This window comes from Mya arenaria, chromosome 13 (assembly GCF_026914265.1).
Source record: "Mya arenaria isolate MELC-2E11 chromosome 13, ASM2691426v1".
Lineage (NCBI taxonomy): Eukaryota > Metazoa > Mollusca > Bivalvia > Myida > Myidae > Mya > Mya arenaria.
Window position 1 is genome coordinate 12,688,838 of NC_069134.1, and position 17,620 is coordinate 12,706,457.

The 17,620-nt window shown below is 34.0% G+C and overlaps 2 protein-coding genes across 2 annotated transcripts; one reads left to right on the plus strand and one right to left on the minus strand.

Annotated features, from left to right (window-relative positions):
• Positions 1 to 1,277: 1,277 nt before the first annotated feature.
• LOC128212995 (NADH dehydrogenase [ubiquinone] 1 beta subcomplex subunit 7-like) lies at positions 1,278 to 5,204 on the minus strand. The gene is made up of 3 exons (XM_052918452.1): positions 5,026 to 5,204; positions 2,552 to 2,732; positions 1,278 to 1,740 (listed from the first exon to the last, which is right to left on the minus strand). Exons 1-3 carry the CDS (start codon positions 5,159 to 5,161, stop codon positions 1,623 to 1,625), a joined length of 435 nt encoding a protein of 144 aa, XP_052774412.1. The 5' UTR covers positions 5,162 to 5,204; the 3' UTR covers positions 1,278 to 1,622.
• A 130-nt stretch (positions 5,205 to 5,334) lies between these two features.
• On the plus strand, positions 5,335 to 16,643 carry LOC128212994 (probable rRNA-processing protein EBP2). The gene is made up of 9 exons (XM_052918451.1): positions 5,335 to 5,470; positions 7,652 to 7,735; positions 9,127 to 9,290; positions 11,055 to 11,178; positions 11,650 to 11,739; positions 14,319 to 14,394; positions 15,675 to 15,762; positions 16,069 to 16,234; positions 16,538 to 16,643. Exons 1-9 carry the CDS (start codon positions 5,417 to 5,419, stop codon positions 16,598 to 16,600), a joined length of 909 nt encoding a protein of 302 aa, XP_052774411.1. The 5' UTR covers positions 5,335 to 5,416; the 3' UTR covers positions 16,601 to 16,643.
• Positions 16,644 to 17,620: the final 977 nt, after the last annotated feature.

Sequence of the window (17,620 nt, forward strand, 5' to 3'; positions counted from 1 at the left end):
TCATTGGAATTTGCATCCACTATGCTGCTTGAATACATTAAACGCCATTAATCACTGAATAATAAGTATGTGTCAAGCCTTCTATCTGGTGTTAGGGCACTGAGAAAACTTCTAATTACCACAATGCAACATGTGCTGGTTCCCATCATTAATGTTGGCAGTATCTTCCACTAATTATTAACCTTATTTTAACTGCATGCAATGATTATGATTTTATATTCAATTTTAACTTGTGGCAGATCTGTATTTGTATGAATGGTTCACACATGGTATTTAATGTTTGTCAAACATTATGCCGCCCGAGCCCCATGTTGTCAGGAAAAGTTGGACAATTGAATAAAATATGTTTGGACCAAAATGCCAGCTCATTTGTCTCATTTCACATTGGATGCCTATGGGGCAGTCTTAAGATTATGACCAATGTAAATTCCAAATATAAGGATAGTAGGTCAAATTCTGAACTTAAATGATGACTGATATTTGAAGATAAACATACATCCTAATGGCAACAAGGAACAAGTACATAATTATGACATAAATTTGATTGTGTCATTGGCTTTTAGATCTGATGACCCCCATTTCAATAGGGGTCACCTACTGGTCACTCCCAACCTCCATGCCAAGTTTGAGGGCCATGGGTGCAGGCATTGTCAAGTTATCACTTGGACAAGCTTTTCACATTCAAGGTCACTATGATATTGACCTTTGACCTGACCTCAAAATCAATATAGGTCACCTTCTGGTCACGCCCAGCCTCAATATCAAGTTTGAGGACCATGGGACAAGGCGTTGTCAGGTTATGTGTTCAATGTCACCGTGACCTTGACCTTTGACCTCAAAATCAATAGGGGTCATCTATTGGTCATGCCCAACCTCCAAGTCAAGTTTTAGGCCAAAGGTTCATACATTGTTATCACTCAGACAACTAGTGGCTTTGGTCTACCGACATGAGCATAGGGGGTATAATAATTTGCTTACTTCTTAGTGATTTTCAAACACATTTACATTTAGTGCACACCATATACATAAACTTTCCATTTTCATGTTTAAAATATTGCAAATCCTCTGAATTTCATTCAATTGATTTTGCTTCATTTATCTGATTTTTTTGCTACAAAGATGACCCATTTTATGTCTAAGAGAGATAACTCTCTTCTAATATTAAAACAACCTATAATTCAGTTTCTGCTTTGCAATACCAAAACAGTATTTGCCCTAGGGGTTAGAGTGGGTACAATGAGTGAGATCTTGTAAAAGTTCTAAAAATAACATGTACATCTGATGCCAAACAAATATTTATTACCCAATACTAAAGTAACAAACAAAAAACTGCTCTTTTTTTCAAGCATTTTCACAAAGAGCTACACATGTCATGCATATACAACACATGTGCCTTGTACACATTACCAACAATTGTCAATCCATTAGAGAGTAGTGGAATTCAAAAATCTAAGGATATTAACATAGTAGATTTCACTGATCAAATTTCTCAACCCTCAACATATATGAGTTTTTTTCTCTATAAATATCATCATTTTTTCTTTCAAATAACGATTATAAATCATCTGTATCTTTCAATAGCACTACTCAAATTTAATGATAAGCTGTTGTTTTCTACACAATCACATAAACTCTGTATTCGTGCTGTCAGGGTCTGGTTCCAAGCCCTTTTCAATTCGCCTCTTTCTTCTTTCTCTTAATCGCTTCTCCCTTTCATACTCCTTCCATCGGATAACAGTGCTGAAAAAGCACAGAGAAAAATGAAAAGTTGGTTGTATATTACTTTTATTTTAGCTTGATAGCGACTAGCTGTTATTTAATAGTACAGCACATGTGCATAAACAATAAAATATATTAAAATATCAATCCCGATGTCGCTTTCTGTGATTGAGAATTGTAAAAGCAACAGCCGTATATTGTAAGTAAAGAAAACAAACATAAACTTCTACAATGCATTTACCATACATCAATCAGAATTAAGATCAGAATTAAAAGTATTGATTCAACAAAACAAACAGTCATAGGTTTGTAAATGATCTAAAGGCAGTTCATTGTCACTCAACGAAACCCAGCCCAAACATTTTTCTTATACGGTATATATGTGCCACACATATACTGATTACTTACAAGCTAAATTACATACATGTTATTGTACAAAAGGCTTTAATTGTCATCATCAAGTAAGTCGTCTACAGTGTACTGAGTGTAGCTCATTTACATGTAGATAGAAACTTTATATTCAATTAAGATATAAATTTAATAGTAAAAAAAGAAATTTTGAAAAGTTTCATAGAGGTTTAAATTTTCAAAGAGGTATTTTTTTTAAGATACCTTCGAATCTATATTTCTTTGAAAAAAATGGATTTTAAAAAGTATTTTTCATCACATTTTCTTTGTACATATTAATGATTGAAGTGCATTTCATCATAAGAAAGGTGGACCACCATCAACTTTAAAAAAATCAACACATTGTAGGAATCCTGAACTCAATTTCTTACCTCTGAGAGTAAAAAATTCAATAAAAAATAATATACAGCAAGCCCAAACTTACTCTTTGTATACACATTCTTCAACTGAATGTTTGGCGGGATGGCAAACACCACCAAATAACTTCCTCCCAAAACTCTCTTCTCGCATGCACTGGAGCCAGTCCAAGTATTTGTCAGAACAATAGTCCCTGTATTTAAGTGGAATATTGGCATCCACCATCACCTCGTGGGTCAAAGGTGCCACTGAAAACAAGAGCAATCCTTAAACATTATCGTGAAATCATATATGCAGTCTTGCACATAACTAGAAATAATTAGTCCTCCTCCCGTTCGTCCACCCTGACCCTGGAGCAGCTAGATCTTACTCTTTTAAGAACGGTGTCCATACTATATAGTTAAAGATGCACCTGCTTCATCATTTCTGACAGATGATAGCCGCTTTTAAATTACCTTATTGTCACATGAAACTATGATTTCTTTATTTGGTCAAGCCCTATAATTATGTCGTGGTATACATCCTGATTATTTGCCTTTTTATTAATATGCAAAAGTGCAAGTACCGCTTTGTACAAGTATTTTTAAGTATGTAATTAAACTAGGGATGCACACGGATATTCGAATATTCAATCAAAAGTTTGGTATTTAAATGTCAAAATCGTTATTCGAATATTCAATGCTTTGTTTGTTGAATAAACATAATAATAAATATTTTGCCTACAACTGTTGTGTTGTGTATAATATTTGTTCGTCTTGTATTTACACGATTGGCCCCTTATGGCAGAGGCGTGGACTTGATGACAATACACTATACAAGCGGCAAATGGGATATATCGTCGTGAATCATAAACAGTCCCCATAATTGTACAATAACTGGCTATTAGACAATAGACATCAAACATACTTCAATATTTTCGATACATTTTTATGACCATGCCAGTAGAAGGATCGACCTTCACATCAATGTGTTGTCTTGACTGCCAATTAAGTTGTGCAATATTGCTCAAAACTCCTTCATAAAATGAATGACATGTGCTATAAACTGTTTTCCATTTTTCAATATAACATTCATGCTTTGAAATGTAACTGTATATTATAGCGTTTAAGGATTTATTTCCTGTATTGTTGTACAATATCAATAGGGGTCATCTACTGGTCAGGCTCGACCTTCATGTCAACTTTGATGACCATAGGTCCAGGAATTGTTGAGTTATCACTCAGCCAAGCTTACGAACAGACGGACTTACTGACATGTGCAAGGCAACATACCCCAGGCTGGGCTTTTTCACCAAAAATTGTGAAGAGGCCTAGCCTTTCCATTTTGGGAAATTTAAACGCGCGAAATTCTGCAAATTGGGAAATTTAAATGCTTAAAAGTCTCAAAATGGGAAATTTTTGAAGTAAGATCTTCCTTTTAGGGAAAAATATCTGGGAATTGTGAAAAAAATATCTGGAAATTGGGAAAATATGCCATTTTTCCCAATTGTGAAGTTGGCTTATTTCGGCCCCTAGCAAAGAAGGTGAAAAAGCCCTGCCAGGCCCCTCTTCTTCAAAGATTTGATAACCCTAAAACGTTCCAGATATTAATTGAATTGAATGTATCTACAATAATGAGCTTTCAGAGATCATTTTTACATTTCTTATGAATCCCTGTACTGAGTCTGCCATAGTCATAAAATTATCATAAGACTAATTGACACTCATTTGAAATGAATGGTATGTAAAAGATGTTCATCAACCTCACTAAAATTTGGCATAACACACCAAAACGCCTCAAATTTAGGAAGTCTCTTTAAAAAAAAGTTACTCTGTGGAATGTCAAATGCATCCATACGAAAATAATCTCTAAACATTAATCATGTCCTTTCCAAAGGGAAAAGAGAACTAGGTTTAATCTGAAGGACTTAAGTGTTGTCAGGACTGTAATAAACTAAATTAATATGCAGCCACCATCTGGTTTCCCCATACAAAAGCTGAAACAGATCCAGAGATGCGTTGTTCTCTTAGCCAAAGGGGACTTTATAAACAGAACCCTAAGGCTGCATAACCATCATGCATGAAAGCCAAGGTAGGGACTCGCTACAGCAACCCTAAAGGAGTTACAGTTCCATATGCTCTTCCACACATACAAACGTCTGATTGACATAAACAGTAATGATTTCCTCAAGAAAGGTGACAGCAGTTCATTGAGTGGCCACAAGTTCTACTAAGATTGCATTAGATTGCATTGCTTTAATACGCAGATGAAATTTTACCCCAGAATAATCAGAGATTTGAAACAAGATGATATGTTTCGCCGACTCAGCAGAAACACCAGATGAACTCGGAGTCGGAATCAGATCCTTTCTCTAACATTACATCTTGAAATGAACAGGACTTGTATATGGTTTTACCCTTAAAAATTGGACCAACAGTGTTCTATTTCACTATGCGTTGTCCATTAGAGCCTTCCACAATCTTCATTTAGGGACTCCTACACTTACAAAGAAGAAGACCGGTACGAAACACTTCGAGTACGAATAATGCTAAAAATATAAACCTCTTTCTTTTCTGCCATTCGGAAATCCAAGCATAGGGTCAAACGTGGGGCCTTTAATATCAATCTCCAATCGAGATGGTATATTCTCATTTACATCAGGCCAATATTCGTTAAATTTAGACTTTGCAATCCCCATTTTGCCCTTGGTAGGCTTGGAGAGTATCTTTTTAATGCACTGAATAAATTGCAAATGAAAAACATCAATTATTAGTATTCAGATTCTGTCTCAATGTATAATTACGAACATCGGTATTTTAATAAGTGTCATATAATAAGAAATACTAAATAATATTTTTGCGTATTTTTTTAACTAAATAGTTTGTGCATCATCAAAGGGAGACAATTTGTAAACATTGTAGTCTTCACGTGCAGTGTTAGAAAACAATCAAAGATGGTTGATTTACATGCGTCAAGTGACTCTGAGGATATTGAATCAGACGAAGAGGTGTATTTTACATTCTGTTATTAGTTTTGATTGTTAATTTGTCATGATCTGGGTAAAAACAATAATGAGAAATGTATCTTATTTGTCCGAAAAGATGTCCGAATTACTACTTTAGAGTTTAGTTTTAATAAAGAAGACGCGAATAAGATTATCACCTTGGACTTTTGTACAATCATTTTTTTATAATTCTCAATGTATTCAGAATGGATTGTTCAGGGTTTGACGTTACGGCCAAGAAAGACATTCTCTTGTTGATAAATGGTTGTTCTTGATTAGTTAGTCTAAAATAATAAACGTGTTATACGGGATTCTTCCAATCCCTAACGTCTAAACGGGAATGTGCAAAAAACGGGGTGTTTTAAAAATATTGAAATTGTTTTAAGTGAAGTATTTTATGGTTGAAATTGATCATAAAGAGTTATATTCATATTTTACCATGTAAGTGAAATGTTATTTTGCACTAAACAAGCATTTAGTGCATTAAAACAAGTTGTTTACCTTTCCAATAAAACGAAAGCTGACTGACACAGACAACAATTATGCGAAGGGGAACAACTCGATACAATCATAATAGCTCGGCCTCCTCCGACAAAGCTTCGAGATAGACCTCGTTATACAATCGTAACAACTCGGCCATGGCCAAAATGTTCCGAGCGATTTAAAACTGTGCCCTAAAGCCTTGCAGGTGCCCTTCATGTATATATCGTTATGTTTTGACAGAATGAAATGAAAAAAAGCCGTCAAACTCATAATTATAAGTTGGATATTTATTTTTTTGTGTACGGAACTAATATAAAATAACATTATCTGGTAATATTTCTTGTTTTTATGATATTTTATAGACGCTATATGCTTTAACCCGGAATCCTGATCGGAACAACTACCCACTTTTGATACTAAACAATTTGTACATGAAGGATTTGCCATATCAAAAAAAAAATAAAAATCCGTCAACGTACAATTATTTGGACTACTTGATTAGTCTGGTCTTCGTGGGGGTTGTTTATCAAATTATGGGTTTGTTTGCTTTTTAATCCAGATGAATCTTTATTATGATAGGGGTAATAAAATTAAGATCAATTCCAGCATTTTTTTCACCCCTTGATTGAATGAATTGGTGACATTTCAAAGAAATGGTACAAGTCCATCTTTGAAATGCATTCACAGATAAAATAAAATAATTTAATATTACTGTACACAGTGCCCCAGATAAGAATAGAAGCAATGGGAATTTCACTCATTACTTAGATTTTAATTGGGTAAATTCTGGACACTGATTGAGGTAGAAATAAGTATTGTGGTTTACCTCTGAACCATTTGGGTGCCATTTAGCGGTTGTCCACCCATAGTTAAGTTTATGTTTGGTACAGTACTCAGACTTGAGATAGTTATTCTTAGTAATAAGTAACCATTAGAACAACTACTTCCAAGACATGTAGGTTTTGTTATGAATAATACATTATCTTGTTTTTTGTTTTGGTTTGTGGCGATTCTGCTGATTGAACTATTTTATTGACAATGTCATTTCAAACAAACTCTACAAACTCTGTGTAGCACTCCGCAGTTGATCGCTTAAAAAATTCAACATGTTAAATTTTTGTGGTTGAATAGGAGGTTTGAACAGTCATGCAAACACCTAATGATGGGTAATCGCTAAAGCAACTAACTGACAAAGATTGCTGATCTGATCATGGTTGCAAGTAAACGCTGTTGTTAACAAGCGTCTGTGTGATACAGAAACTGATGTAAACAAAGCTGGTTTAAATTATTTCTGCTTTTTTGCGCAATAACTGGAAATTATTTGGATGAATTAAAAAGGATTTTGCGTCCCCTTTACGCTTGTTTTGGATGAATTAAAAAGATTTTTGCGCCCCCTTTATGCTTGTTGATAGAATTTATTGCGTTTTAAGGCAATTTCTTTTGAGAGAAATACGCAAATACACAACTTATCGCGGGCATTGCATATATATACTGGGTATTTCCAACAGCCTAGCTGTTGAGCTAGCTTTTATGGCAACATGGTTATGGTGTTGTAAGATTATTTCTTTCAACAGATTTGGAAAAATGGGTTTATTTGGCAGTGGGAAAGTCAGATCCATGGGAATAACAGAAAAAGGCCTGATATGATAGTACTTTAAATGGACATAAGTGATGTGTTTACACTTACTTTGTTTATTTTAGCTCCAGCAAGCATTTGCAAGTGGAAAGCTGAAGCCAGGTCTCAATGTTGAAGTTCAAGCTCCAAAACAGCACATTAACAATGTGGTGAGTAGAAGAAGTTGCATTGTTTAGAATAATAAATGCGATGAGTAGAAGCAGACGTTCTTTCTAATGAATGTGGTGAGTAGAAGCAGAGGTTTTTTCCAGAATAATAAATGTTGTGAGTAGAAGCAGTGGCTCTTCCTAGAATAATAAATGTGGTGAGTAGAAGCAAAGGTCCTTTCTAGAATAATAAATGTGGTGAGTAGAAGCAGTGGCTTTTTCTAAAATTATAAAGGTAGTGAGTAGAAGCGGTGGCCCTTTCTAGAATTATAAATGTGTAGAGAATAAACTGAGGGTTTTTCTAGAATTATAAATGTGGTGAGTAGAAGCAGTGGCTCTTTCTAGAATAATTAATGTGGTGAGTTGAAGCAGTGGCTCTTTCTAGAATTATAAATGTGGTGAGTTGAAGCAGTGGCTCTTTCTAGAATAATAAATGTGGTAAGAAGAAGCAGTGGCTCTTATTAATAAATGTGGTGAGAAGAAGCAGTTGCTCTTTCTAGAATAATAAATGTGGTGAGAAGAAGCAGTGGCTCTTTCTAGAATAATAAATGTGGTGAGAAGAAGCAGTGGCTCTTATTAATAAATGTGGTGAGAAGAAGTGGCTCTTTCTAGAATAATAAATGTCGTGAGAAGAAGCAGTGGCTCTTTCTAGAATAATAAATGTGGTGAGAAGAAGCAGTGGCTCTTTCTAGAATAATAAATGTGGTGAGAAGAAGCAGTGGCTCTTTCTAGAATAATAAATGTGGTGAGAAGAAGCAGTGGCTCTTATTAATAAATGTGGTGAGAAGAAGCAGTGGCTCTTTCTAGAATAATAAATGTGGTGAGAAGAAGCAGTGGCTCTTTCTAGAATAATAAATGTGGTGAGAAGAAGCAGTGGCTCTTTCTAGAATAATAAATGTGGTGAGAAGAAGCAGTGGCTCTAATTAATAAATGGCTCTTTCTAGAATAATAAATGTGGTGAGAAGAAGCAGTGGCTCTTTCTAGAATAATAAATGTGGTGAGAAGAAGCAGTGGCTCTTATTAATAAATGTGGTGAAAAGAAGCAGTGGCTCTCTCTAGAATAATAAATGTGGTGAGAAGAAGCAGTGGCTCTTTCTAGGATAATAAATGTGGTGAGAAGAAGCAGTGGCTCTTTCTAGAATAATAAATGTGGTGAGAAGAAGCAGTGGCTCTTATTAATAAATGTGGTGAGAAGAAGCAGTGGCTCTTTCTAGAATAATAAATGTGGTGAGAAGAAGCAGTGGCTCTTATTAATAAATGTGGTGAGAAGAAGCAGTGGCTCTTTCTAGAATAATAAATGTGGTGAGAAGAAGCAGTGGCTCTTTCTAGGATAATAAATGTAGTGAGAAGAAGCAGTGGCTCTTATTAATAAATGTGGTGGTCTTATGTTTCAGTCTGGCATGAAGCAAAAGCTGGAGGAGTTGGAGCAGGGTCTGTCCTGGATAGAGCGTCTAGACCTGACCAACCCCCCAGCCCCACCTCCTCCTGGAGCTGCCATGGAAACGGAGGATGATGGCGCAGACATAGCAAACAATGACTTTAAGAGAGAACTTAGATTGTGAGTGTTAATAAATAATTAATGCAAGTGAAATGATGTAAAAATGTGTCTATAAGCCGGTGATTTCAACAAATCCTTAGGTCAAAAGTAAACATTTAGAGCACGCACAAGGTCATTGTCATAGCCATGGTGTTTTTGTTGTGCATGAAATTGCTCATAGCAGTGCAAGGTATTCCAGAGACCGTATATGCGTACCTTACATAGCAAGGCCCATAACCCTAATTTATAAGTTTCTAATTATACCCAATTTTCCATCAACAACAAAAAATACCTTGGCCATAATTTAAAAACTGTTCCAAGTGAAAGTTGTTACACATGTCTTAAGTATTCCATGAATTGATTATACAGAACTAGCAAAACGAGCCTGTTTGGCTTCATTGATATTTATTAAGGCAAGGAGAGATTTTATAGGCCTTATAGAGAGACCTTTCTTGCCCACATTTCTCTAAATAAATATCTTAAAGCCCTTTATTAAAGGATTGAGCTTAGTGCACTATTTTTGTGCAGATATAATTTGTGTAATATTTATATTCTTAAGAGTTTTTGGATGTAGAAGGACATTATATTATGAAAATCACTATAAATTAGTTTTTAGCTCGACTATTCGAAGAATAGGTGGGCTATACTACTTGCCCCAGCGTCGGCGTCGGTGTCCGGTTAAAGTTTTAGGGCAAGTTGGGATTTTCACTTGTAAGTCCAATACCTTCCATTCATTTGAGTTAATACTTCACACAGTTGTTCAGGGCCATCACATGATGCGGTGAGATAACTCCATATTATTCTTGACACAGATTATGGCCCCTGATTGACTCTGAAACTTAGGTTAAAGTTTTAGGGCAGGTTGGGATATTTATAAATAACTTCTATACCCTTCATTCAATTGACTTAATAGTTCACGCAATTGTTCATGACCATCACCCAATGGGTTACATAACTCCATATCCTTAATACAAGTCATGGCCCCTGATTGACTTAGGTTAAAGTTTTTGGGGTGTAAAAGTTAAGGGCAAGTTGGGATTTTAATAAAAAAAACTTCTATACCTTTCATTCAATGCACTTATCAAAAGTCAAAATTATTTACGACCATCTTACAACAAGAAACATAACTCCATTTTAACCCTAAATACAAATTATGTCCCTTGATTTTTTTTTATTTTTTTTAAATTTCTTTTGACAGGAACATTTTTACATTCTTAACCAGTTTTTACCAAGGGACAACAAGCAGGGCTATACTTAATGGCCCTTGAATTTTTTTTATTATTATTATTATTATTATTAGATTTCTTTTGAAAGGCATATTTGTATATTCTTTACCACATTTTCATAATGGGAAATCAAGTTATTTGAATGACTTGTGTCATTTTTCGGGTGGTGGGAGGGCAGCATCAAAGTCACCTAATGTATTGAATAATTTTAGTTAGGTTTTACATAAATAGACCAAACTTGGTAATATTACATTGTTATTGTATTCACTTTTAAGTCAAAGCGGCAAAGTCTTACGACAGCTCTTGTTATTTAGTAAAATCAAGATTAAGTAAGAAATAATTAATATGGCTTAATGAAATAAGCTAAAATTTGTAATGATTGAGAACCTTAGAGAAAGGGCCTGGTATGGCATTATCTCATGGACTTAAGTATTTAATTAAATCATTTTGAACAAAAAAAAGTGCATGGTAAGGTTACTTTATATTTGAAAACTTCAAACTTCCTCATTCACCTTTTTGATCAACTACATAGATGTACACAAACTTTTTATGTTTACAGCTACAGACAAGCACAGGCCTCTGTGCTAGTGGCAATCCCCAAACTTCACAAGCTGGGCATCAAGACTCGAAGACCTGAAGATTTCTTCGCAGAGATGGGTAAAACAGATGCACACATGAAAAAAGTAAGAATATGGTTTTCAATATTGGGTTTCATTTTCGGTGATTTCGTCATATTTCAGTACACATTATAATTAAGTAAAAATAAGTGTTTATCTATGCTTTGATACACATTTAGACTGACATAAGTCATTATTTTGCTACCGGTATGTCCTTAAATGAAATCTTTCATGGGACATCTTAAGATGTTAACTTATATGTTACATTTAGGCATGAAAGTAGAAAATACACAGAAAATTGATGAACTTTTGAAAATAATTCATGATTGATGCTAAATAATAAAAAAGATAACTCAATCTGACACAGTGCTTTAAACGTTTATAGTAAATCACTTTTAAACTGAGTTTTTATCTTCTTTTTTATCTTACCTTTATAAATCCTGAAATTGTTCCGCAACACATTTAATGATCCTTTTATTTCCCTGCGAGTATTGTTTTTGTTTATTTCACAAAGATTGTTTTTGTTTTCCATTTTAGGTGAGAGAAAAGTTACTAGAGAAGCAACAGAATATTGAAAATAGAGATAAAGCAAGGAAATTAAGAGAGCTCAGAAAGTATGGGAAAAAGGTATGTACATTTTTTACATGTACTGGGTATGCAATATTATGTCAGTGTCGCTGGTAGAATTATTTGGTTTGAAATTGTAATGCATTTAAGTGACTAGTTACTGTTATTTTTATCTTGTATGAACCATGAGTCTTATCCGTATCCTTAGACACACCTCAGTGATTCCATTCAGTGTATTGGCCAATAATTTTTACAGTCCGATCAAAACACTCAGTTTCTTCTCTTCAATGGCAGTAATATCTATGTTAGATATATATTGAATTCGGCCAAGTGTTTTTTTCCAATTTTAAGGGAATTGTGGCGGAGCCCTTTGATAGGGGAAAAAAAGCATTGTTTTGGCAAAAAGGGGGAAATACTAACATTATTCATATATATGTTCAACTTGTTTTCAAACCTTTCATTCAACAAACCTCTCGTCATATTCATGAATGGCACTACGGTATATTGCTGCATTTGCTAAATGTTAAGAGGTCAATACCCTTAAAAAAAAATATTTTTTTTTTAGAGGTGATTCTTTTACCTTGGTAGGGGAAAAATATATTCTTTTCAGGAGGGGTATGCAGTATTACTAAGATACGAAAATAACCTATTTTCGCGAAAATAGCTTTTTAGACTAAAATACGAAAATAAGGTTATTTTTGGGCAAAAATAAAGTTATTTTTGCGAAAATAAGATTTTGATATAAATATGAAAATAGGATAAGTTTTGGCGAAAATAACATTGTGACAAACATTTAGTAAGTTTTGGGCTAAATAAAGTTATTTTCGCGGAAATAAGATTTTGATAAAAATCTGGAAATAGGGTTAGTTTTGGTGAAAATAACATTTTTTGACAATAATGTATTTAGTTTTTACTAAAATAAAGATATTTTTGTGAAAATCAGATTTTGATTTAATCTGAAAGTAGGGTATGTTAGTTTTGGTGACAATAACATTTTTGACAATTATGTGGTTAGTTTTTGAATAATATGAAGTTCTTTTCGCGAAAATAAGGTTTTTAAAAAAATGGGAAAAATTACTTTCTCTTTTGCCGTAAATGACAATTTTTAATCCAAAATATTAAAAAAACTTTTATTTGGTCTTCAGATGTTTCGAAACAATTGTGTTTTTAAGAAAATTGAACAATGATTATTGATAGTATTTTGACATGTTTCTGTTGATCACACCTCATTCCGAAATGTGCAACATCAAAGCGGTTATACACATTTGTTTGTCATTAAGCGGATTAAGTTAATGGCAATGACCCATAATTATAGACCATTATTGCTACTGCAGCAGGTACACGATAAAACTAAAGGGAACAATGAAAGATATGTCCTACAACAATAGTAGTCTTAAATCGCTCATTGCTGATAGTATTGCTCATCCCGATTTTTATGGTGAAGTTTTAAAGAAAATTCGTAAAATGTAATTTTCGCCAAAACTGACCAGATCTTAATTAAAATCTTATTTTCGCGAAAATACCTTATTTAAGCAACAAACTTACTATAATTTTGTCGGAAATACTATTTCCGCCAAAACTTACCAGATCTTAAGCAAAATCTCATTTTCGCGAAAATAACTTTATTTTATTTGTCCAAAATGTTATTTTCGCTCTAACTAACCCTATTTTAAGATTTTTACCAAAACTTATTTCACCCCCCAAAAATTATTATATCCAAAAACTAACTACATTTTTGTCAAAAATGTTATTTTCGCCAAAACTAACTCTATTTTCATATTTCTTTCAAAATCTTGTTTTCGCGAAAATAACTATTTTATCCCAAAACTTACTATATTTTTGTCAAAAATGTTATTTTTGCCAAAACTAACTCTATTTTCATATATCTTTCAAAATCTTATTTTCGCAAAAAGAACTTTATTTTTGCTCAAAACTTACTATATTTTTGTCAAAAATGTTATTTTCGCCAAAAACTAACTCTATTTTCATATTTCTTTCAAAATCTTATTTTCGCAAAAAACTAACTCTATTTTCATATTTCTTTCAAAATCTTATTTTCGCGAAAAAAACTTTATTTTCATCAAAAATAACCTTATTTTCGTATTTTAGTCAAAAAAGCTATTTTCGTGAAAATAGGTTATTTCAGTCATACCCGGGGTATGGGGCCAAATATCGGCCCAAAAAAGGGGGGAAAAATGCGGCCCCTGATTAATTTCCAGTGTCAGATGGGCATGTGTAAATTGATAAATATTAGTCATAGTTCCAGACGTATGAGTGGAGGCTATTGTTAGACAATACAACACAGAAGAGTCTAAATATCTATCTATTTACGTGGGACTATTCTTTGTTTGGTATTACATGTTTATGATCTATGAGCTGGAAGTTGTCCCCACAATGATGCTTGAAAAATGAGATTTACAATCTTGTACTGGTACATAATAAGTCTGTTGTATGAATGTTTAAACTAAACTGCTTGCCCCTGCGGGTCTGGAAAATGTAAATAAACTTTTGATAAATATTGTGATCAGTATTCATAAAGAATCTGACAGCCAGATTGTATGTTTAGAACATTGCAAGCAGGAATTTGTCATCAGGTCAAGGATTTGCGAACTAACATTTCTTATTCATATTTACCCTAGGTTCAGCAAGATGTTCTACAGAAAAGACATAAGGAAAAGAGAGAGATGCTGGATGCGGTCAAAAAATTCAGAAAAGGTTGGTATTCAACCTGCTGTTAAATTATATAGCGGATAGTTTTTGTAAGAATGTACTACATTTAAGTGGGTGAGCACCAAGAGTTATATTTCAGTAGTGGCCTTCCCATGAATTTATATGCAACCAGTAAAAGAAGGGAAGGTTGCATATAGGTTCGCCTTTGTCTGTATGTCTGTCTATCCGCACAAATATCTAGGGTTTATCGGTTTTACTGACATTAGGATCAAGGGCTTTTTTTGTGAACTTTCCTTGTATCTCCAAAAGTATGTCAGCCAGAGTGATAAAACACTACAGGAATGTTACGTTTCATGTGTTGCTGCACCCTGTTAGTGCAGAGTTATAACCCTGTACATACTTCATATATAGCTTAAAGAGCATACAATCTCCTAACGTATATTACCATAGCCAGAGTGATGAAATGTAACAGGAATAATAAGCAGCATGTGAAGTTGAGTACTTGGGGTTTTGATTGCTGTTTTGACCAATAGATACAGAGTTATGGCCAGTGAATATGAAAATCTTGCATGTTTTGTGCATATCTCTTAAAAAAACTATCAGAGCCAGAATTAAGAAACTTTAAAGGAATGTTCACCATCATGTGAAGTTGTGCACCTGCCCAGTTCAAGGTCAAGGTCATATTTAGAGGTCAAAGGTCATATTGCTATATTTTGTGTCTGCTCCTTATCTCTTGAATTGCAGGAAAGATTTTGAAATCATTCCTTAAATTTTTACCATATTGAGACAATGTGCAGGGCACATTGTGTTACAACCAACTTTGATTCAAGAAGGTCACACTTAAAGGTCAGAGGTCATATGACTATAATATGACTACATTTCGTGTCTGTTCCATATCTCTTAAACCGTGAAAAGGCTTTTGAAATAACTCTCCAAAATGTTCTTTGCATTGTGATGATCATCGGTCATATGACTATTTGTGTCTGTTATAGACCTCTTGAATGGCTTCATTATGTTGTTTATAAAAAAACAACAACATCTAGGTACGTTTGTTATTAGTATTGTTGATTTTTTTTGGTGAAATTTGTTAAATATTATCATATGTATTTTTTCCTATTTGATTTCCTTGTTGTTTTTTTTATAACAATGAAACAGAGAAATGCCTTTACTACAATATGTTCTTAGTTATATTGCCCTGTTTTAAGTGGATTCATTTTCTTTGCATTTTTGAAAAATGAGGGTTGTTTGTACTCAGCAGTGTTTGAGTGTTGGTATATTCCATGAGAATTCAGTTGTACATGGCTGTTTGGTTTACCAATTTCCAGGTCAAAAGAACAAGCTAGACTTCCTGGAGGATAAGAAGGGCTCAGGAAAGGGCTCCAAGACACAGAACAGAACTGAAAAACCACACCAGTGAGTTACCTTCCCTTGATGTTACAACATATTTTTATGTTGTTTCCGTGATTTATATGCATAAATAACAACAAAAGTACTACAGTATATGGGATATGCCAATTGTGAGGTTTCCTTTAAATATAATGTGTTCTAAGTTTTCATTGAGGGTTCCAAGGCAGTAGCCAAATGTTTTGGTTTGGTTCTGGAATTCTCTCATTTGGTTGCAAATCCACTAAGTTAATAGATAAATTTCATTGACAATAGGGCTCAGAGGTTTGTTGGTTGTGGTTTCATTTGATTATATTTATATCAAACATTTTTCAGGCCTAACAAGAGGCGACAACACAAAGATACCAAGTATGGCTTCGGTGGGCAGAAGAAGAGAAGTAAGATGAACACCAAGGAAACCTCAGCAGATATGTCAGGCTTCAGTCGGAAAGTACATCAAAGTAAACCAGGGAAACAATTCACTAACAAAAACAAAAATAAGGTAAAGATTTTTTATTGTGTCAGATTGTGAAAATATTTTGTTTCTATGAAATTTAGAAATGAAGCCAAGAAAATGGGACCAATACAGAGACTACATTGTAAATGTAGTTTACCAATAAGTTTAAAAAAACTAAATGGGAGGCAGTCCAATTTAAATGTGGCTTACTGGGTTGGGCGAATATTTAAAAGGAATTGCGCAAATTTTACTTGATACAAAAGGATTGATCTATAACTTCAAATACAAATTGGGCTGGTTATTTAAATATGTGAAGAATATTATTATGAATCATTGATTTATTTACAGGGCAATCGGAATAAGCGGCCAGGAAAGGACCAGCGACATAAGATGAAAAATAAGAAAAAATGATTGTATCTGAAATTACAAATAAAATAAATGAAAAAAATCCCAAGTTGAGAGTTTTGCTTGAGAGTTTGATTTGTAAGGCTTTGGGTATAATAACCTTGTTTTGCAGTTGCCAGAAAATCGTATGGGAACATCATGCTCCATTCGTGCTTTGGCAGCTCTTGGGGGTCAAGGTCAATCAGTTTCCTCTATCATGATGGTTTTATGATTGGGCAAGGATTTCAACACATTCAATGTTCAAGGAGTCAAGCTCAAGTGTGCTTGAAATATTGTTTGATCACATTTTTAAAAAAAAACATTGTCCTTTTTGTCATTTATAATAGTAAGAGTTAAAACATATTGTGTAAAATCCTTCATGATCAAGAAGAGGGCCGATTGAAGATTTTACACAACGTTATATTCTGACTGACATGGATAGCTGTTACAAAGCTTTCACCAAGTAGCCAAATAATGATGTCATGTTTGTTACTAAAATATTAAATGCCTTACTGAAGGCTGTTGGGAAATTAATGGCTGGAAATGTAGGTTATAATCTAGTAAAAGTAAATGGTGTGTAGTTCTCTCATTGAAAGATGTCAGCTGAAATTGCAAAATATTCTTTTAGACTTTTCTGCTCACGAGATTAAACTGGTTACATAAGGTACATGTTAATCTGATTTTGCTGAAATTTTGTGTGTGGACATTTGTTTTAACATATTTATTTCCTGAGAACATTCATATGCAATAGTATACAAAATAATCAAAATACAGGGATGTCATTTGTCTGCGGAATTCCGCGGAACTAATGGCCCCAGAGACCCCCCCCCCCAAAAAAAAAAAAAAAATAAATAAATATTTGGTTGCTTTCAGTTGTTTAAGTTAATATTCCAGTTTGCTTCAAATTAAATGTCAGGAGAGCCCTCAAAAGAGCTTCTAAAAAGCCATTTTTCCTTCTACAGCAGTGCGCTTTTGACCCAAAGAGCGCCCCTTTAACCAATGGCCGAAAATGTTTTAGCCCTCCAGCTGCCAGGTCAATCACATCCC